Source organism: Ambystoma mexicanum, chromosome 1q (genome assembly GCF_040938575.1).
Source record: "Ambystoma mexicanum isolate Mex_15411 chromosome 1q, UKY_AmexF1_1, whole genome shotgun sequence".
Taxonomy (NCBI): Eukaryota; Metazoa; Chordata; class Amphibia; order Caudata; family Ambystomatidae; genus Ambystoma; species Ambystoma mexicanum.
This window is the reverse complement of record NC_090922.1, coordinates 1,366,731,044-1,366,754,427: the sequence shown is the minus strand read 5'-3', so window position 1 is coordinate 1,366,754,427 and position 23,384 is coordinate 1,366,731,044. Positions and strand designations below refer to the sequence as shown.

The following is a 23,384-nucleotide window of genomic DNA, read 5'->3' as shown; positions in this document are numbered from 1 at the left end:
TTGGTGCCCTTTTCAGGAGCCCTGCAAGGTCGCAGCACGATGTGGAATAGCCCAAAATGCAGGTCTTCGAGGCTAGTGGATCTCATCAGGCTCTGGGTCATCGTTTTCGGATCCCACAGGTCGCTTGGAAGGAAGGCTAACAGCAGGATCCGGTTACACAGCATGCTCTTAAGTCACTCGAAATCGTCTCAGCCGTGTTTCGGATTCAGGTCTAGTGACTTTTATGAAGGAACCCAGCCAAATCAAACAGACATGCAACATTCAAACTAGGGGGGTTGGCAGTCCTTTCAGCCAGTCTCCCAGTTTGAACTGGGTTCTCGCAGGCAGGCTGGAAGAAAAAGAGCTGCAGAGTTTTGGACTCCTCCCTCGCTTCCTGCCTTCACAGACACTCATGAGCATAGGCAGGCTTGACCGAAGTCCCCCGCGGAAGAAGAAAAAATAAATCACACAAAAAAGTCCCGCCCTGGAAGGCAGGGGAAAGACCAAGAAAGGAGAAGACGACAGGGGCCATTTTGGTAAAATGGGCACCCCAGGGTGCCTTTACCACAGCTGTGAAAACAGCACGCGGGAAAAAGCGCACTGAATTTGTAGAAAAGGTACACATCCACCAGTCATTTAAGGTAAGTGTGTCCCTGTAACAGAATTCTTACAGTGCTAGTGAGAAAGGGGATACATTGCATCTCTCCAGCACTCCACATAAGGTGGTGTGTGCTGGTATCACCTAACAAAATGTAGAAGGGATAGAAATATCCTTTCTACCCTTGGTAACTGTAGTTCTCACAAGGTTAGCAAGATAAAGTAAAAGGGGAGCTCAAAGGGCAACCCTGTAACAATAAAAAGGTATATACCAATACTTGTCAAATCAGATAACATTAAATGGACACTATGGAGAGTCTTAAAAATGACACCCATAAAAAGAGTAAAAGGAACTGCGTGTGTGAAAAAAGGTTCCCACTCACTGAGGTATAGGGAAAAATAATCTACCACTCCAACAAAAAGTTCTGTTGTTCTCAAACGTGATGTAGCTTTAGCACTAAGGTTAAAATCTCACCTAACATAGTATGCTTAACAGAATTAGTGTAAAAGCTCACCAATAGGGTTTACCAACCTTGAAATACATTGAGTTTTGCTTACCCTGCCCTGCTTTATACAGAGCTTAAATAATCTGAGTTAATATATAGCTTTGAGTTGCTGCTAGCCCCTATTAAATGTATGTACACACCTTGATTAACTGCTTCGCTTCTAAACTTGTAACAATGGGTTGTCGTTCACTGAAACTGCTTAGAGCATTTCTAAAATAGTAATTGGGTCAATTACTTACGTAGAAATACATTGTGTCTAAGAGTGGGTTTTGCTCTCCTTGAATTGCTTAGTGCATTCTAAAATAGTTATTGAGTGTTCATACTTACCATTGAGTAGCTTGAGGCCTCCCCAGAAAGTATGAGTTGTTTTATCAATGCTGAACTGAGTTCTAAAAAGTAATATTGCAAGTTGTATACTTGTAACTGAGTTGGTTTATTATTTGATTTCTGTAACTGAGTGTCAATACATGACTTACGGGGTCTACTACCCTTGAATTACTGATGGTATTCAGAAAGTATATATAACCTGTTTTTTACTCCCCAGGAATAGCTGACTGCCACTCTGAATGTGTTGTAGGAGGGACTAACCTTGAATACTAATTGTATTCTCAATAAGGTTATACTTTAGGTTGCCTCCCATAAGTACTGAGTTGTTTTTTATAATGGTGTCTATATGATGTTATAGTACGTATTTTCCCAAAATTTATCTTGGCCTACTTGCATTTAAATTAATCATTTATTTTTACAATGCATAGGACCTTGTTACAGGGTAGCTGGCAAAATATGCCAGAAGGCGACAGGTTACCAGCAACCCCATAACACTGTTTCCACCGGGATATCATGGCAGGCAGCAGAATGGTAAATCCCCATTCCCGTGGAGTCCCATAGGAATGCACTGGAATGGGGTCACTGAAGCAGCGGTGCCGGTGCTTCAGTGAAGACACTGCCGGTAGGGGCCTGAACTCCCAGCAGGTCAGGTCAGGCCTGCTGGGAGTTCTGTGCCCCTACCGGCAAACTTGCAGTTTTGCGGTCTGGAAAGGGCAGCAGTACGTTGCTACCGGCACCCTCGTTTCCAGACCACCAAACATGTAATGAGGCCCATAGTGTTAGTGTCTCTTTGGTCCATATGTATGCTACCATTTCTTTGTACCAAGCTACTGCCACCTCGCCCCACATAAAATAAGCCTGGCTGCTCTGTCTACGCTACCAAATGTTCTCAGGTGGTACACCCTTATACAAAGAGTGGTTCTATGTGCTGCCTCAGATGTATGGTTTTATGAAGCCCTTAGTTGGACTCCCAGTTAGGTTGAATGTCCATCTTGTGCGATATTCTCCTCAGCTGGTGAGTCCCCCAGCACTTTTTGGTGGACAATTGGGTTTTATGACTCATGAGTGAGAATCCTTTTTCCCCCCGATCACCCATTCTTATTTGTGTACTCTGTGTACCCCTTTTGGGTTTATTTTGACGGAGACACTTTCCTCCATCTTTGTCTATTGCATCTGTAATTTCCTATTGTAGCATACAGCACCCTATGTACAGTGTTACTGGGAGCTCCTTCAGCTTCCTTCTTTTGGTTTTATTTGTATTCCTTGCAAGAACTACTGTTTGCAAGGATAGGAGGGTACTTTTTGTCCTACCTATACTTTTCCTGTAAGCCCATCGCCCCTGAAAGGACAGGCCACACATCAAGTTTGACAGCATGCATGTTGAATGACTGGGTACCTGCATAAAAGGTGAGGGTCTTGATGCTGAAACAAGAGTCGACCACTGGAAGGTCCATTCTGAAGAGGGGATGACGAAGGACATCTGCACCTACCTCCAGTGACCTCCAGAGCCCTCTTTTCAAAGCAACAAGGAACTTCCAATCCAGTTGACTTCGTCCCTTCGATTGGTGGGACCAATGAGTCTGAAGACAACCTGCATTTCAAGCCATCCCATGACGAGCTGTGACCTTCACGGCTGTTAACTGCTAATACCCTGGTACCTCAGCAGTGCGTCGCCTTCTGAGGAGCAAATCCTCTCGCAACTTTGGTGAACACCTTCCAGACCTCAAGAAGCAAGACTCCACTCCTTTAAGTCTCCTCATCCGGAGGCTGGCCCGATACAGCAAGCTGAGTCGACTGAGATGTAACCGTTCTCCACTGGTGCCTTGAAAAGGGCACCAAAACGACAGAACCATGAGGAATCATTTGCCAAGGGCCTCTCCACTCGACTGCTACTGCAAAGCTCCATCCAGTGTCCCTTCTTCAGTCTGCCTGACCAAGAATCCGGAGACCTGGTCTGCTACATCGAGGAAGCTTTGTGTTGCAACTTCTTTTTCATGCTTAAGGTAGCGTGAGAATTCCCAGAGTTGCTTTGCTGCTTTTGTGTTTCTGGAATGCTATTTCTTAAGTTTGGGCCCAGGCCTAATGCCAGTGTACCTATGGGAAGTCTTCTCCGATGCCTCGGACGGACCCTTTTTCCCCCCAACCAAGAACTCAACTTGCTACAAGTTGTCTTCTGGAACTCTTGACTTTATACAGCTTGTGCCTTACTTATTTTTGCCCCCGACTCTGACCCCCACTTTCAAATATAGATGGGGATTGACTGCTAAAGCCTAAGGCCTATGTGAATTTAAATGCAAGTTTTACCTGCTGCTTCCTTGAACCAGTGATTTAAAACAATTATTTGCCAAGTGCTTCATTTACCTTCAATTGCTTCCAACTATTCTACAAGTGTGTAAAAAGTTATTTTGCTTACCAGTATGATCAGTTTATGATTGTTGGTTAATGTATACGTTTGCTTACCTGAGGTAATTCTTTCACTTACCTGCATTCCAACTTAAGGTGTACCATTGAATTGAGTTACAACTGCAAAATTGCAAGCTGCTAGGATGCACGCTCTGTTTTTCCTTGATTGATTGCTGTTTTAAATCTTGCCGGCCAGTGTGCCTTTTACAGCCTCAGCAGTGTGCTGCATACTTTTGCCCAATATTTCTTGAACCTAATATCATTTAGCAGAGCCTTGCTGGTTGTGTATGTTTAGTGATCTTGGCAACGTTATTGTGCTACTACCTTACAATGTCAGCAACGTGTTTTCTAAACATGTTTTCTAAACTAGATAGCCCGCCCTCAACATTGGATGAAACAGCACCTCCTGGCCAGCCACTGGTTGCTTCTAACCTCTCTAAAGAAATGGATTTCCTATCTTCCCCCGACACGCAGATGGCCAGCCCATCCACCGTCTCCATGACTCGCTTGCCCCCCCCTCGATACTCAGCCCCCAGAGAGCCCTGCACTACTCCCACCTCTCCACTCTTCTCAGCCCGCAACGGGGCTGAAACCCAATTGACCAAAGACAAAAAAAAAAGTGTGCTAAAATCGCTCTCCTCAACTCTCCTAAACACCTGCTCTCTCGTAAAACATACGCAGGATCTGCATGAATTCATCCAAAGTCATAACCTTGAGATCCAGTGTATCACCGAAACCTGGATACAAGACACAAGTGATTTCCTTGGCCTCCCCCTTCTGGTTATATTTTCTTCAATGCCAATCGCCTTGACGGCCGGGGTGGTGGAGTTGCCATAATAGCAAAATCGGACCTAGGGTTGTTCCCATTCTCAGTCACTGTCTCAGTCACTGTCTCAGTCTCTTGCTCAGGCTGTGAAATTCTCCACCTTAAAATGACTCCCTCACGGTAGAATTGTGTCAACTTTAATCTACCGCCCCCCCTGTTCCATGCCTGACTTCAACGAAGAAATTATTTATCTTCTAAGCAGCCTTACCAGCCCAAACTCTGCCACTCTTTTTCTGGGTGACCTGAATCGCTGGAAAGGTGGCAACAGCGACAAGGCAGCAGTAGACCTGGAAGCTTCCTTATTAAACAGCAACCACAAAATCATCAATGGGGAGCCAACAATGGCAAACTAACACCTACTTGACTGGGTTGTGACCAGGAACCTTAAATCCCAGGTTGTGATAACCACCCCCTGTGTATGGTCTGATCACTATTCCATCAATTTCACTCTGCAACTCCAGGCTGCCCTGCCTAGACAGTTCAACATTACGAAATTGGTCAATGGCCGGAATTTTTAAAAAGTGGATCTTCCAGACCTCCAGCTCTGCTTAGAGACCATTATGCTCAACTCTTCCCCTAACGATAAAGCAGAACTTTTGTTGTCCACTTTCACTAAGACTTTCACTAAGACTTTTACTGAAATGTTAGATACTATTGCCTGTATCAAAACTAAATTAGTTTGAGATAACCCTAAACACGAAAACTGGTTCACATCAGAGTTAAGAGAGCTGAAGAAGAAAAGACGTGCTCTTCAACTATACTGGATTAAGCATCATTCTGAAGCATCGAGGTTAGAATGAAAACAAGTGGACAAATCTTATAAATCATTAATTCTTGACACTAAAAAGAATTTCAGTTCTTAAATTCAACAGTCCTCAGAAGCCAATTGCCATCTTCATGACCAATAGTATGGTCCCCTCACCCCTTTCAGCACGGAGACCGCCTCATTAGACCTTCAGTCCCATCTTCTAAAAATCTTGGACACTGGGAAAGCCGGGATATTGATACTATTATATCTATCCGCGGCTTTCGACATTGTGGGCCACGAGCGACTCCTTCAGTGTTTACATAATCAAGGTGATTGCTCCAAGGAGGCTGTGCACTGGGTACCGTCCTTTCTGTCCAATCGGGAATCGAATGTTCAATGGGGCTCGGCTTTCTCCCCCGCCTCCCCGTTACTTGTGGTGTCCCTCAGGCCGCTTCGTTTTCACCACCGCTTTTCAATCTTTACCTACAATCTTTCTGCACTCTCTTGGAGGAACTGGGGGTCATTTTTACCAATTGTGCGGACGATACACAGCTGGTTCTTGAGCTGTCTGGCGAACACTCCTTGGACTCAACTGCCCTTAACAGCATCTACAATTCCATAGAGGGCTGGATGTCCGACAAATGGCTGTGTCTCAACGGCAGTAAAACCGAGCTTCTTATCTTTTGCTCTCCCCAAGCTCGTGCTAAACTACCTTCAAAGGACAACTTTATTCTTCAAGACGATAAAATTGCGACCCACAAAAAAGTTAAAACTTTAGGGGTTTACTTAGAGGCCTCCCTAAATTCCAATGTCGTAGTGCACTACCTCTGCCGGAATTGTAATTATTATACGAGGCTTCTCCGGAGTATCCATCCTTATCTAAGTGACAAGAATTTAGTGACTATAGCTCGGGCCACAATTTTAACCAGATTGGATTACTGTAATGCCCTGTTATGTGGAGCTTCTCAGTCCATCCAGGCGTGCCAAACTATCTAGAATGATGCGGTCCGTGTGGCCCTGAATGTTTCCAGAAGATTGCATATCACATATTTTGGGAGAGAACTGCATTGGCTCCCAGTTCAGGAGCAAATACATTTCAAGATGGGTATCTTTGTGCACTGCTGTCTTTATAGCAACACCCCCGTTTACCTTAAAGCCTTGGTACCTTTATACCACCCTACTAGAAATCTGCGCCTGTCTTCTCTGCTGCAGCTGCTGGGACCAATATACTCCTGATCCAGGTGTCTTGGAAGATCCTTTTCAGTCGCTGCGTCTTCCCTTTCCAACACCCTTGCACCAACTTTTAGATCCATGCCCAGTCTAATACTTTTTCGGAAAAACTTGAGAACACACCTGTTCAGGTAATTTTCCTGGAAAATGAATGATCTGCCTTTCAGCGATTCCTGACATGTCGGATAATCACTGTTCCGGCATTTCTATTGTCTGTTTGTGTTTTTATTTGCGCCCCGAGGCCTGTGGGCTGTCGGCGCATTACAAGCATATAAATCAATTTTTTAAAAGTCAAACTGTACATATGTATAAAGGTTTCCCTTACCTTAACTGAAAAGTGTACTTAACACTGTCTAGTATGTTTAATAAATAACTATATTTATATATAACTGCAAATGTGTAAGTGTCTTCTTGACTGTGTGTGCTCAAAGGTCGTTGTACTCTACTACAGCCTTTCTCCCAAGTGTGAGAAACCAGAAGGTGTCTCACCCACTAGTCTCCGAGGATCTTTCATCCAGGGGCCCAGGACACAGCCATCGCTTTTGAATCCAGTTCTTGGGGATGGTGCAGTGGGGGAGGATCACCCGAGTGAGGGGTCTTCGGGGAGTGGGAGACTTTGTGGTGAGACGCGGTATCCACTTCCCTGTACCACCTTTTCCCCCATCCTACCAGGTAGGATACTTTGGTACCCTAACCCCCTTTTATAACAACCATTTTCACATGGACAGCCTGCTATGGGAGAAAACAGACTAACACCTGAGCAGTATACCCGACGTGTCCCAATTCAATGGTCAAGTGAGGTCAGGCAATTACTGACCATCATACACAGCTGACTTCCATTAAGCTTCACCACGTGCATAAAAGCCGGTACACGAGAACACACTGAGCGAGGCAAAGCACACAAGGACACAGCAGTTTCAAGACAACAGCTGGACGAGAGAAGAAAGACGTCAAAACAGAAAGGAGTCGCAAGGAGAGGAGTTCCCTTCAACAAGGAACCTTTACTTTCCAGAAACCTTAAGAATAGAACAAGACCAGGAAACCATGCTGAAGAATCCTGCATTGTGTGTCGGAGATACCTGGGGCCCTCCTGCGTAGATAATCAAGGCGGGGAGAAGCAACAGCTGCCGTGGTACCATCCTTGGCTCAAAGAACAAAGCAGCATCAGTGAAATCAACACAGCAGTTGAGTTGGGCAGAACGATACAAGACTGGTCGTGTTGTAGCCAAGGTTGCAAGCAGCAACATTATATGGTGAGTGTTGCAACTAACATTGTTAAAGCAGGTGTGATAAGAGACACAAGTAAAGTTGAACTCCTGATGAGTGATTGAACTTTAAAAGCAAGATATAATACCTTTGACAGAGTGATGCAGCACATGGTGGGTGCTCAATCGAAGGTCTCTGTAAGGTACCCAGCTGAGAAATGGCAACAGTGAAAGTGAGGAAAAGGTTATATCAAGAAGAGAACGAGTAACTGAATAAAAATGGTGGTGCTGCGACGGGTCGAGCAAAATCCTGTGCACAGTTTAAAGTCTTCGATTTTGATGAAGCAAAGAAAGTTTGGGAAAATTGATAAATTTGGTCCGAGCCCGGCAGAGGGAGAACAATTGAAGGTTTTGTGTTAAAATGTGTCTGAGCCCGGTGGAGGGGGACCCAGAGTGAACAGAAAATCACCTGGGAAGTTGTACGTGTGAAATCCTAAGAAGAAAGGAACTTTAATGTTTATTGTGTTGAACCAGGCCGTCTGAAATAAGAGACTTTGAATGACAAAGAGACTTAGTCACAGAAGGCCCCGATTTTGAGGTTTTGAACTGCATCCTCGTGCTAGAGAAGAGTGTTCTATGCTCGAGTGTGCCGCCTTGTCTGCTTGTCGTGCTGAAAACGTGCAGAAGGGAAGCCAACGGCTTGAATATCATGACATATCATTTCTTGGACACTTTTCTTTTGCGTTGCATCGTTTCCCACACTATTTGTATTTAGAAGTAAGGATTGGCAATAGGTTTATTAGTATAGGCTCTTTTATTTCGACACTATACTAAAACTGCGTTATTATTATTTGATGGTTGTAGCTTGCTCCCATTTTCAGATTTAGAATTAGATAGGTGTTATTCAAACCCAATTGAAGTTCAATAAACTCACGATCACTAGTGTCCGTCTTACTGTTTGATACCATGCCTTCCTTACCTAAGGGAAGGTTGGCTGCTCAGCCATAGCTGCCAAACCTTTTGGAAAGATCAGGCCTAGACTAAGAGTTAGAGCCCTGTACATTAAAAGGAAAGTCTTCTATAGTCCTACCTTAGGTGGACTTTAGTAAAACTCCCTAACACTAGCCTGACCCACAAGATGCATACTTTGAGGGGCAGATTAGAGGCAAAATCAGTGCATTTGACCATTCATCATGCAATTGCAGCACACCAGGTTGGTGCATCTATTATTAATTTACACATTGGCAGCATGCAGTTATTTACCAGAACCATTGGGAACAACCAATTCAGTAAACTTACCACTGCCCAGTTTTTGAAGCAACATGTCTTGGAGTCTTCTGTTAAGGTCCCTCAGCTCCTTGACCTCCGATACCAGGCAACCATATTCTTTGAGTTTCTTTGCCTGCTGTACAAGCTGTCTTCTCGTTCGCTCCAATTCTTGTTGGATGCGTCTCATTTCCTCTTGCTGCTGCCGGTAGTTCCTCAACAACTCCTCATACAAGGCACGGGGAATGACTGCAGTGTCCAGGCAGTCAATTTTAATGATGTCCGAAGAGGTCATATAGTCCTCTTCAGAGTTGAAGTGGTGACTCTGAATCATGCCGTTCTGTTTCTCAAGTCTGGCAACAACTGCTTCGATACTTTTGTGTGTACTTTCGGTCATCTTTTTTCCATCCAATTTCTGTTTGTGACAAAAATGTAATGTTAGAAATCTTTTGTGTAATTAGCAAATCAGAAATAGTTAACAGTTACAAGCAAGTCTTGCCTTTAATAGCCCAGTAGCCCTGTAGGGAGATTACCTTAGTTTACACACTCAGCATAGTGAAAAAAGCACTTGGTCCAGGATGACGGGTGACAAAACATTTGCATAGTGCTTTCTATAAAATGGTGCATGTCACCATAAACATACTTCATAGTTGGTGCAATGCTGCCACCCAAAGCCCATCCATGCACTCACACGTATTTGATATTTGCTGAAATAATACTTTGTTTGCAGGAAGTGTCAAATAAATCCCCATACTTGGCAGCAAGATTGAATACCATGCAAGTGGTACTCACCCTTCATAAAATCTCCCTCACAATGTGAGTTGCTAGAAGATTTAGCAAGCCCCGATTAGGTTTAAAAAAAGTGCCATCTACAAGTTTTTTTTATATGCTTAATCTATTTATTAAGAGTGTCTAGGTTTGGGCATATAGGCACACCCTATACTGCGCCGAAGCACTATGTATTGTAAAAATACATGGTTTATTTAAATACAAGTAGGCAAGATAAATCTTGGAGAAGTACTATAACATAACATATATAAACACAATTATAAAAATAAACTCAATACTTAAGGTATAAAAACCAAAGTATAACTTGATTTAGATTACTATAAGCAGTCAAGGTGAGTCAAACCTACAACACATTCAGAATGGCATCAAGGTATTCTTGGGGAGTAAAACCACAGTTTGTTACTTATGGATTACAATAAGTAATTCAAGGGTAGTAGACCCTATTGGTCATAACAGTGTTATCTCACCACCTTAGGCACTTCAGGGTAGGGCAAGCCCCATTGGGAGATCTCTAATAGCCCAGGGGGGAGGCCAAAGGGTCCCCACACTATCACAATATTATAAGCAATATAGACGCTGAAATGTAGTGCGCATATATAAGCAGATGCCATTTTGTAGCAATGGCAGAAGCATATGGCCTGCATGGCCATGAAGTATGGCATGGTCAAACATGACGAGGACACATGAATAGGCCCAAGCGCTGAAGAGAAGCGGCCCACACCGCTGCCAGTTTCCACTGAAACGCTCCTTTGGTTTTAAGATTGTTGCCAATAGTTTTGTTCTAAGAAAGAATGAGCCCCACAAGGCCGCGAGACAGTCCTGAGCGTCCTTGGTGTATGTGCTATCACAAACAGACCGAAGCAGGCCTCCGACCCCCACCCAGCCAACCACGAGTTATAGCCCATGCCTCTGCCCCAATCCTAAGACCCCCGAATTTCAAGATAATAGTTGACCCTAGACCACCGACCATAAAACTAAGCAACCATAAAAGATCTAAAGAACCTGGTCATCCAACCTTCTCTTCATAGGGACATGATTTGTAACGCGAGGTACAGGGAGGGGAAAAATGATAGTTCAAAATCGAGGGTGGAAGCCTTGGAAGCCCAGAGATGCGATCAGAATGGGTGAAATGAGTGTTTATGTGAGTTAGTGTGACCTCAAGACTCCCCCAGCACCAGTCTTTTGAGCATGCCAGGTGCACTCTATAATGATAGAGTAGCACTATTTTTCAAATGGAGCTAATTGCTCCTTTGGCCTTGGTTCCCTGGAGATGATGAGCCTAGCAGACCCCCCCTGATGGAAGACTGACTGACTCGGCTGAGACCAATGGCCTGGCATCCCCTATGTAGTAGGCCGTCCATGTATAGGGTCGGACCAACCAGCCGCGTGGGTTGCTGACGATGTGCCCCCTTTTAAGCTCATGCTTGTACCCTTTTTCCTCAGAATGTTCCTTGGCAGCAAATCCTTTGCAGGCACACCTATTTTTTACAAATAAAACTTGTTATCCTAGCAAGAATCTATTGGCCCTTTTTTCCCCTAGCAGGTTGTATTTTTTCTAGTCTGAGCGTTTTGGGGTGTGTAACATATGTAACTTTCTTTTATTAAGAATGGATACAGTTGCACACCAATGTTACTCTTAAGAACACTGTTCAAAGGGAGTAACTTAAACGTGTATACTACTTGTAGGTGCCGTAAGCTACTCAAGGATAAGTACGAACACAAACTATTTTAGAAGTGCACTAAAGCAATTTAGGGGAAGCACAACCCATTTACAGTTTTGCAGCTATTTAAGGTATTACCTATTGGTATTTAAACTATTGCACTATTTCAAGGCATTGAAAGACATTTTAATCAATTAAATTTTTCAGAAGTGCGTTATACAATTCTAAGGTAAGTAGGAACATTATGACTATTTTAGAAGTGCTCTAAAGCAGTTCAGGGAAAGCATAACCCCAGTATACTCTTTTAGAATGGCAAAGCTATTCAAGGTAAGAACTCCTATACTTTTAAGTGGGGCAACAAGTAACGCAAAGACAAGTATTAACTCCAAGACTGTTTTAGAAATGCACAAGCCAGATCAGGGAAACCCAATAGTACACTCTAAAGCAGTACCAACATAATTACTTTTAAGAAGGGTGGAACACTATTCAAATTAAGTGTACTGTTTAAATGAGCAACCATCAACTTAAAAAGGTAAGTAATATCTTTTGTAACACTTTGTAACTTATTCTATTTCAGAGATACAGTTACCAGACTAAGTCATTTACAAGTAAGTGCTTTTACACTTGTTACATTTTCAAGACAGAAGCCTTCTCTCTTGTAGTCCTTTCCTATTCTAACGCATGAGTTTAGTTTAGTTTGTTTATTTGTAAAGCCAGCCGAACCCTCAGGTAACTGGGCGCATTTTCTTAGGAGCAGCAGGGATAACATAGGAAGGTGTAGCACAATAGTTAGTATGAAGGGCCGGGTTACAGAATGGTCCGTGCAGAACTATGTATTAGTTACAAATGTTCATGTCGCCAAAACTGGTGCTACCTCTTTACATATCTGAGAGCATATGCGCCTGATTTGGCCGAGTGTAGTTGAGAATCTAATACCGAGTTGAGAGTAAATCCTTAACCTTAGCTCGGAACGACCCAAATGAAGTGTCCGCTCTAATAGTCAAGGGTAGGACATTCCATGATTTGGCCGCTAGCACAGGAAAGCTGGATCCCTCAGCTGTTTTCAAGTTAAACCTAGGGACGTTGAGCTGGTGTAGGTATGGGGATCTGGTTGGTCTAGAAGAGTTCTGTCTCGTGAATTTGTCAGATAGGTATCGAGGGGCTGTGCGATAGAGGCATTTGTGGGTAACAACAAGTGCTCGTAGTTTGATTCTCACACGGATAGGCAGCCAGTGGACTTCCTTCCTGGCCGAGGAAATGTGGGCCTTGCGTGGGAGGTTGAGGGCGCACCAGAGTGCGTTGTTTTGTAGTATCTGTAGTCTATTTAAGTAGTGGCATTTGGAGCCTAGGAAGAGTGTGTTACAGTAGTCTAGTTTGGATAAAATGAGGGTCCTGGCTAGTACGAGGTGGCTGTTGGAGGATAAAAAAGGTTTGCAGGCATTGATGAGTTTATTGGAGTAGGCTGTGGAAGAGATGGTGGTGTTGATTTGTTTTTTGAGGGAGAGAGTTGAGTCAAGATATACACCCAGTGTTTTGACTTCTTTAGATACTTTTATAATGTTGCCATCAATGACGAAAGATTGGCATCTGGGGTCAAGTTTATTGAGACAGGCCTGTTACCCAACAATCAGCAGTTCCGTCTTGTCATCGTTTAAGCAGAGGCTACGAGTGGCCATCCATGCTTGAATTTCAAGGTAGATCTCATTTAGTTTAGCAACATCTTCCTCATAGCTTCCCGTGAGCGCAATGAGGACCTGGGTGTCGTTAGTATAGGCAACTCCCAAGTCATCAAGGAGGTGAAAGAGGAGCTTGTTGAAGATGTTGTAAAGCGTGGGAGAGATGCACGAGCCTTGGGGAACTCCACATTGGATCGGGGCAGGGACTGCCACAGCGCCGCCTGAAGGGGCGAAGAGTCTAGTTGTTCTATCCGATAGGAAGGACCGGATCCAATTGGCATCCTGGGAGAATGCAGCAGCCGCAGAGAGGCATTTAGTGAGTATTTGGTGGTCGACTAGGTTGAAGGCAGCAGACAGGTCGAACAAGAGCAGGATAGCCAGGTTGCCCTTGTCTTTGGCTTCATCCATTTGGATTTTAGATCCAGGAGGGCTGTTTCAGTCCCATGCCTGGGTCTAAAGCCGGATTGTCGCAGGCCTAGGAGGTTGTTGACTTCCAAATGTTGTTGTATTTGGAGGTATGCTACTCTTGTCTATTATTTTGACGAGAAAGGGGACAGTTGTGATGAGCCTATAGTTCGTCAGGGTGGTGGGGTTGAGGTTAGGTTTTTAAGTACAGGTAGAACCCAGGCCTCTTTGAAGTTGTGTGGGACTACAGAGTTTTTAAACGATGATTTGATCAGGGTGGTGATAAAGGGGGCTAGATCTTTGGCTCTGTCTTTAATGACTGATGCAGTGCATAGGTCTCCTAGACAATTGGATGGTTTTAGGCTGGCAATTATATTGGTTACTTCGTCCTCTAACTTGAGAGAAATGGAAGAGGGGGCAGTTCGGGTGGGGTGAGCTGGAGGTGTCGCTTGCATAGATTTTGGAGGCTAGGTTGGCTTTTTGTTGCTTAGCTCGCAGGAGGGCTATTTTGTTAGAGAGTGCTTGTTGGATGTTGTTACACCAGGTTTTGTCCTTAATGCAATCATCGGTAGGTGGCACAGGTGATTCCAGTTCTCATAATAGCGGCTTTGTATGTAGCAGCTGTTGAGGTGAATTTTTCTTTCGTAGTGATCGATGGGGCTTTCCTCCAGCTAGAATCAGCTGTCTTCTTGAGGTTGCGCAGTGCTTTTAGTTCTGCTGAGAACCATTTGGTCACGTGTGCCGATGGTTTAATTTTTCTTAGTTTTAGCTGAGCCATTTGGTTCAAGGCTAGTTCTAATGTGTCATTGTAGAGTTTAACTAGAGAAGTGGGATTGGGGTTAGGGGTGGTAGGATCAACAGACGTGATTGGGTGAAGTAATGGTCTGAGATTCTCAATAGAGCTATTGCGTTTGTTCCTGGCAAGAGATTGTAGTGGGGAGGTGTGAGGTCATTTTTTTTGTGTGGTTATGGGTATAGTGAAGATGATTAGGTGATGGTCAGACCAAGCGCAAGGGGTGATGTTGGTCACAGAGATGTCACAGTTAACATCGGCCAGCCAATCTAAAGTTCTGCCTTTAGCATGTATGGGCTTGTTAACACGTTATGTTAGGCCTGATTGTGTGATGGTATCATTGATCAAGGATGCATTTGAGTCGTTAGGGTCCTGAAGACCGAGGTTGAAGTGTCCCAATAATAAGATTTGGGAGCTAGGTTTTGTTTTAGAGGTCAATAGGTGGGAGATGTCCTCCTCAAAGGAGGTGATTGCGCCTCGGGGTCTGTATATGAGGTGGGCTAGTATAGTTCTACAGCTGGACAATGGGAGTTTAAATGATAGGAGTTCAGCTGATGATATGTCAGGTTTGGTGACTTCTCGTATATTCAAGTTAGATTTTGCAATGACAGCTACCCCACCGCCTATCCCCGATGTTCTGCTCTAATGATTAGAGTAGTTCTCTGGTACGGCAATAGAGAGAGATGGTCCGGCAGCAGCGTGTAACCATGTTTCAGTTACTGCGAGGAGATCTAGGTCATTAGATGTATCAAGAGCATGTGCTACTAGGGAGGGAGTGAGTGTTGATGAGGGCGCCTTGGATTGTGGTGGTAGGCTGGGCCCCAGAGTCCCCCCTTGCAGATACTCACATGGTAAAGGGGAGCTGAGGTTGTTAGAATTGTCAGTGGAGGCTACTAATGGAGCCTGAAATTGTGATTTGAGATCCCCTGAATGTAGAGTGGGAGTACTCAAGCGTGTGTGTTTGAAACTGGTGCGGGAGCCGAGTCTCGTATTTCTTAGCAACACGGGACAAGTAAAATCAAGACCTTTGGTGTCGTATGAGTTCAGGCGGGAGACTAGTTTGGCATTTCTCAAGTAAGTGGGGCATGGGATGAGTAGTATGGGTGGAGTGGCAAATTTGGTTATCCATTCTATAGGTGACAAGATAGGCTGAGGATAGAACGATCTCACAGGCAGAAGAGGGACCCTGGTGGTTTACGAGCCAGCTGTTGGCAGGTCAGTATAGAGTGCAGTTGCAGGGGAGTCAGAGTTCCAGAGGATATAGTCTTCAACAAGTATTAGCTTCAGAGGTTAGTTAAAAGTGTTCAGGAACTTCATAGAAGAATACCTATAGGCATTCCAGCATTAGGCCTGAGCGAACGGTATAGGCAAACTCCTAAACACACGAATCACCCACTCAGCTTAACAGGATCAACTTAAGACAAGTATTACCCAAGCTAACACAGTACCTTGACAGAAAGCAAGATATGCTGGATGGATGGCTTCACAGTGCAGAAGCTCAGGACCCGGTCCCTGGAATCTCTATCTGGTGACAAAAGAAACAGACCGTGGATGGAAACTTGCAGCAGCAGTCATCAAAAAAGGCTTCTCGTGGCTCTGGATTTGGCGCACTTTCACAGGAACCAGATGAATGAATATCGCTGGTTGGATTCACTTCACTCTATCGGTCCTGCACTCTGGTGAGGGAACTTCAAGGATTCCAATTTCTGGAGGTCCAGCAGGAGTTCTAAGTTTCAGCAGGATTCAGACTTCGGAAGATGTTGCACTGCACTCAGTTCCCCTGGTATTGGCAGTTTGCAGCCCAGGAAGGTCATAGCACGTTAGATAAGATTTTCATAGTAATAATAAATCTTCCTGACCTGTGTAAACCCCATAACATTTTGCTTTTGGTGGTGGATTATTTTTCCTTATACCTCTGAAATGGAACCTTTTTCCACACTCACAATATCTTTTACTCTTTTTATGGGCGTCATTTGTAAGACTGTCCATAGTGTCTTCTAAAGGTTATCCTCTTTGACAATTTTTTGGCAATAAGGGCCTATCGTTGGTGGGTTGCCCTAGGGGCCCCCTTTAAACTTTCTCTGGCTAACCTTGTGAGAACTGCAGTTCCCATGGGTAGAAAGGATCTTTGGATCCCTTTTACATTTTATTAGGTGAGACCAGCAACCCCCACCTTATGTGGAGTTCTGGGGAGATACTGAGTATCCCCTTTCTCATTTTAATTGTAACATTTATGTGAAAGAGACAACCTTAGCTTTAAGGGCTGGTGGCAGTGAAACTTTTCATTAATTTGGTACACCTTTACCGTGGGCTGTGTGCAGAGCCCCGGTAAAGGCACCCATAGGTGCTCATTTTACCAAAATGGCCACCCGTCGTCTTTATTTGCCATTTTAGCATTTCTTGTTCCTCCACCTGACCTCCAGGGTGGAAATTTCTTTGTGTGATTTTTATCTTCGACAAGAGTCCTGTGGACTCCCCGCCCAGGCTCCAGGATGTCTGTGAAGGCAGGAAGCGAGGGAGGAGGCCAAAACTCTGCAGTCCATTGTCTTCCAGCCTGAGTGTGAGAATCGAGTTCAAAGTGGGAGGTTGGCTGTCCGGAAAGGACGGCCAAGCCCCAAGTTGCAAGGCTGTTTGGCTGGTTTCCTGCATAAAAGTCAGATCCAGGAAGCTGAAGAGGTAGTCGACCAATGGAACCAAAACCGAAGAGGAAGATGAAGAATTTGCGCCCGAGACAATTTCCAGCAACCAGAGAGCCTGCTGTGACCCTTCCTTCCAATCGACCTGGGGATTCCAAAGATGACCCTGATCCAAAGCCTGGTTGAGATCCACTAGACTCAAGACCACCTGCATTTTGAGCCATCCCACGCTTTGTTGCGATCTTGGTGGGCTCCAATACCATGGGACCTCAAGCCATTGTGCGGTGCACAGTCTTGCGAATTCCGAAACTCGCTGAAAGTTTGTGGGCATCCTGCTGGACCTCCAGAGACTTGAATTGAGCCCGAAAAGTCCCCTCACCAGAGTGCTAGACTGTGCAAACAACGAAAAACCATTCAGCGATTTTCTGTCTTCTTCTTTGCTCCTGAAATGGGCACCAAATCCACAGAGGCGCATCTAGCCACAGGGAAACCTTGCTAAAGCCTTCCCTGTGATCCTTGCTGCAAAAGTCCCTCCTGTGTCCTGACTTCTGTCTTCTTGATGATGGAATTCAACAACCTGGTTTTTGGCTGCAGATCCTGAAGTCTTCCTGCTGCAAAATCTTCTTCTGTATGGAGGTACCCTGCTGGCTTGGATATTTACTTACCTTAAGTCTCTTGGGATTCCTGTGTATCTTTGGGGTGTTGTGATTGGTAGTCCTCTTTTCCAGTTCAACCAGGACCACTGCTGGAATCCTCCTAGGGTGTCTTCACTGAAGTCCCGAGACCCTAACTAACGTTCAGAGTGAACTACTTACTTGTTTGCCCAATCGTTCTCAGGAACTCTGCCTGCCCATCTCACCCTGCCTACGGCTGGCTCCTAGACCACTACAATCCCTCTTCTACTAGAATTGGGAAGGGATGGATACTTTAAGGGGTCTGCCTTGAAAAGTAAAACCAGTGTTGAAAAGTGTACTTCTGTGTAAATGAATTAGTTGGTAAATTTAAACTCCGAGTGAATAGTTACAAAAGTTATTACTTACATTAGATATGTTCTGCCATTCTGAAAAGAATATATATGATTGGCTTACCTTGAATAAGCTGTGTGCCTTCTTAAAAAAGTATTCTCCAAGTCTTACTTTCCCTTGAAACTGTTTTGCCATTCTAACAGAAAGTACATAGAAGGGCAACGTACTCACCTGTGAATTGGGTTTCCCTCTTCCCAAAAGTAATGCTGTTGGTTTCCCTTTATTATTCCTGTTAGGATAATTGTACGAGTGTCTCCAATTGAGTCTTGCTTCCCCTGACTTGCTGTTAGCCTGTCCAGAAAAAGTCTGCGTAAGTCATACATACCTTTTAGGTTGCTGGTCGCTCCTTACAAAAGTATATAGGTTTTACTTATCTTGGGTATAACTGTGTTATCCTAAAATAAGTTGTGTGATGGCTTCCTTTAGTCTGTGAACTGAAAAGCAACTGTAACGGAATATTACACCCCAAGGTCCATCTCCCCTAGAATAACTATGTTTGTTCATTTCTACTGATAAAATAGTCCAGGCGTTCCTTTGTCCCATCTGATATTCGGTCCTATATAGTGTCAAATATCTTTATTGTCGCATTATGGCCAGAGCAACAGCTTTCCTCGAGAAAAAAAAGACACATAGCTGTGAGTAACCAAATAATTATAAGCATTAGCCCCAGAAGCCAATAGCACATCTATAGTGTTTATGAATGAGAACTATAACTATGAAACAGAGCCTGTCAAACCACCAAATTTCAGGAAAAGGTGAAGGAACATGCAAACAAAACAAATTATGTTTCTTGAAATATTCGAGGCAGCTGATAGGTAAGAAGTAGTGCAGTCCAACTGGTGTGGGACTACACAAGGCTTCTCTCTTGTTATTAGGTAACCCACCTTTTAATACAGGCCTGTACTACACAAGTTGGTAGTGTGACTGAGCAGCCAGGCTTATCTTAAGAGGGGTAATGTGTGCTGTAGAGCTGTACAATTAAATCAGTAAACAGTATCCGAGTAAACACTTAAAGTTATAATACATTAAGATATGTAAGCATTCTTTAAAAAGCTGTAACATTAATCCCAAGGTAGGATTCAATTAAAAAAAGTGAACAATAAAGCAGTTGAGTAATTCATTCATATGTTACACATGTTCCAGAACCCGGAGGTGATGTCATGCAAAGTCAGTATAGCATTTATATATCATCGCCTTTGCAATGTTGAGCTTTCCAAGGAAGGAAAGGTTAGAGTTAGATCAGAACAGAGTGATAGGTTATTAGAACAGTGAGATTCTCCCAGACGACATTCTCCTAAAGGGATGTAGGCAGTCAATTATCCCAGCATTACTGTTCAACATTTAAAACTTGGAATGGAACAGGCACTGCCAAAGCCGATAGGTTCAGAAGGAGGCCTCTAGGGAGCCAGGACAGCCAAAGTTCTGATGCTCTTCTTCTTGGAAAATTGTTCTTAAATAGTCAGTGTTCAAAGGAGAAACCCCAGCAACTCAAGAGGAGTCCCCTTTGGAAAGCACAAACTGTAAGGCCAACGAGGCAAGTTAGGGTTAAATTGCATTCCCAAAGATAGCAAGCACCCCAAATGGCAAAAGGATAAAGCACCACAAGCTCCAAAGTACCTTTGAAATTAAGAAGTTGTTCCAGCTGGTTGCCTTCACAATGCAATGCAGTAGACCCTTGTTCCTGTTCCTTGGTCGTGGTGTCGAAAGGGATTTCCTTGATCCCTTGGTCCTGTAATCTGGTAAGGGGACCCTGAATGCAGATTTATTGCTTCTGTAGGGGACTCTGGATGCCCACGAATTTGGCCGGATTCGGAATTCAGAAGACAATGCACTCACAAGTGATCGAGATACCTCGGGTATTGGGATTCTGCAGCCTTGGAAAGTTGCACCAAGTTGGGGGTTGCACCAAAATAGAGTTTGTCTCAATGCTAGTTGGTCCCACCAGCCTAAGGGAGGAAGTCGTCCTTTACAGTTCTTCTTTGTCGATTCAAAAACGGGGTCAGCACAGCTGCAGGGCTTCACCAGACACTTTGCGTTCCATGAGTCTGCTGCTGGCGTCTTCTCTCACTTTCTGCTTCCGAAGTTGTCCTCCAGTGGTCGTCTCTGCTCAATCACACAGCAGGTGGATCTCCTTTTAGGACAGCCAGTCGGCAAATTGGAACCGGTTTCACTCAGGCACATCTGGAGACAAAGGACCTGGGAGTTTCAGGCCCTCCCTCACTTGCTGTCTTTCCAGTCACACTGGAGCTTTGACGGACTTCAGGGCTGAAGCCTGCCAAAGGCAATTCACACAAAGGACTCGAACCTGATGCAAACAACAGAGTAAAGGCCCAGAAGAAACTAACTACAAGAAATAGGCAAAAAAAGAGGACAGGTGCCATTTTGTGAAAATGGTCACCCGTACTGCAGCCGAGGTATCAGCCTGCAGATACATGTCACTAGGTAATAAAAAAGAAACCACTGCCAACAGCCATTCAAGTAAGTTAGTGTAACAAAATTGTACATGAGGAACGGGTTAGATGAATTACTAGGTAACTCCCAGCACCCCACATAGGGTGGTGTGTGCTGGACCCATAAAGTAAAGTTAAGTAAGACAATGGTCATCTTTCTATTCTTTAGAACAGTATTTCACCATAGAAAATGTAGTTAAACATTAAGAAAGGTCCAAGGGACTGCTCAGTGGTACTGCACAAAAGGTGATCTGTGACACAATACAAAAGCAGATGCCTATGGAGTTTACCAGGCTCCATAAAACAGTAAGCACCATAGAAAATCATAGTCAGGAAAACACATGGATGAGTGAGAAAAAGGTCCCACTCAGGAGTAACTGTAAAAAGCCCTGAGTCCAGCAAAAGAGCTGGGGGTCACTAAGGGTAAAGGGAATTGGGACAGAAATTAAAATTCTCCCTAACACCAGAGCACGTGGCTACTCAAACATTTCAATTATTTTCATGTTTGTACATGTTTTCATAGCATTTTAGTTTTATTAAATGCAAACACAATTAGGAAGCAACAGAGCAATATACACAAAAAGCTAGGGAGGAACATCAGATATGAGTGGCGATACATTTGTGATTATGTGATTAAGTGGGAACCCATTTACAGCATATGATTTAATTAAAATAAGCGATTGTCTTTACACAATGAAATCAATTGATGTGCAAGCTATTGGGTGCTCAAGCCATGTATGCTTTAAGCTATTCCCCATCTGTGTAGATGGACATGGTCTGAAAGTTTAATTTGGAATTGTTTTTGTGGACGCACAACTACTGATTTACAAGTGGTTTGACCCTTCAGTACTGGCACAAATACACTAAAAAGGTATCGATTTGGATCCTATCCAGCACAACATATGTTGGATAAGGAGTGATGGCTCAAACATTCCCAGCAAATACTTGTTTGTTGTTTCTAAAGGAAAGACTGGGGCAATACTTGCCAGGCATGAAGTTAGCTCACAAACCGGCTCACAGGAATTTTTGACACTTTTTTTTGTATTCACATATTTATTGTATTTTAACAAACATTACATCAGAAAACCATATTAGACATATAAACAGTAACATATATACAAAACGTATAATTCATTTCTTCACAGTTTCATCATAAATGAAAGACAATGGCATAACCCTGGAACCTGTTCATAGTGTGTCATAACCTTCACTGGAAGGAATAATTCATAGTTCTAAAAATATTCCCCATATTCGTTTGTATAAATTCCTTTTCTTGTCTCTAGGAAGAATACTTCTCTCTATTCTCGACACTTGATGCAAGTCTTTCAACCATTCTGACACATCCGCAGATTCCTCACTTTTCCATTTTCTCTGAATTATTTTTTTTGCAGTTTGCAGCCCTGAAAAACCAACAGCGCTGTGGGAATGAAAAATCTATCAAAATCGTCCACCCCAAGAATTATGCTCATGTAATCATAGTCTTCATTAAGCATTAGAACCTTATTCATTCTAGATGTAACCTCCATCCAAAAGGTCCTCAAGCTGTTACAATCCCAGATGATGCGCTCAAATGGTACCTTCACTGTGCTTACACCTCCAACAGGCTTCCTAATCTAACAATCCTCTTGCATATAATTTTTACGGAGTCCAAAATACTCCGTTTAAGATCTGTGTCTACTTTGTTCACCTAGATTCATAGAGGTTTAAGCCACATTCTTACACAAATTCCTCCACCTGCTTTCACTCATCTCTGATTCTTTTATCTCAAACCATTTGTCTAGCAGCCCCTTATTTGGTATTTTGTTTGTACACTTTGGCGGTTATGTGTCCTTCGACTTTATATTCTCTCAACCAATCAGAGCAGCCTTTACCCTCCTCTGGTATCCTATTCACCAATGCCTTCTTCAGCTTTCGGTATTCACCCAGCGTCCACTCACTAAGTCCTTTTTCTTGTTTTAATTGTTTGAAACAAATCAATTTTTTACCTTCAAAAAGGTCTTCCATCCATTGCATTCCACACATAAGCCAGTTTGGCCACAGTAATGATTTCCCTCCTAGTTTAATTTCAGGATTCAGCCACAATGAAGTTGCACCAGAGCCACACATTTCTTTTATTTTTTCCTTAGATCTTTCCATCTTCCCAACATGCCCTTATAAAATCAGTCGGTGCGGTGCATGTGATCTGCACCCCACAGCATCTTCCGATGTAAGTATAGCTCTTGGTGATAAAGGAGAAGACCTACCAGTCTCAGCTTGTGTCCAAACGTCCATTGAATTTTCTAGGAATGGAAGTAGATGCCGTCCCCGAATGCTAGATGGTAATTCTCAAAGTCAGGCACACCCAAGCCACCTCTTTCAGCTGACAACTCTCGTGGTTGTTTTCTGTCCCACAAAAAGGATTGTATCAAGTTTTCAATTTTCTTAATTTCTTTCTTTCTAACCTTCAATGGGATCATGATCAGAACGTAATTGATTTGTGGTGTTGATATCATTTTAATGGCATTCACCCGTCCCCACAGGCTCAATCCTAGTTCCTTTCACCTTCGCAAGTCTGTCTCCAAGTTCTGAGTTATGCTTGCGAGATTAACATTCATCATTTGAGCCACTTCCTTTGTTAGCCAAACCCCTAGGTAGCGCATTTTTTCAGAGCACCTATTGAAACCGTAGTTCTTTATTTGCTGGCTCGAGCATGTCTTTGAAGCTGACAGTGCCTTCGATTTCTTTCAATTAATCTTGTATCCTGAAAACCTATGAAAGGTATTAATTTGATCAATTAGTGCCGGTATTGATGAGTCCAGCTTTTGTAGTACCAAAAGCATATCATCAGCGTAAAGTCAAACTTTCTGACAGGATTCACCAAAA

At 43.6% G+C, this 23,384-nt stretch overlaps 1 protein-coding gene across 2 annotated transcripts in view; it reads right to left on the bottom strand.

The window, feature by feature from the left end:
• BEND5 (BEN domain containing 5) overlaps positions 1–23,384 on the bottom strand; it is a 137,578-nt gene that overhangs the window by 82,776 nt on the left and 31,418 nt on the right. For both annotated transcript variants that reach the window (XM_069642229.1, XM_069642230.1), the window contains exon 3: positions 9,121–9,502. In XM_069642229.1, the coding sequence (XP_069498330.1) occupies positions 9,121–9,502 (382 nt within the window). The remainder of the gene's footprint in view (positions 1–9,120; positions 9,503–23,384) is intronic.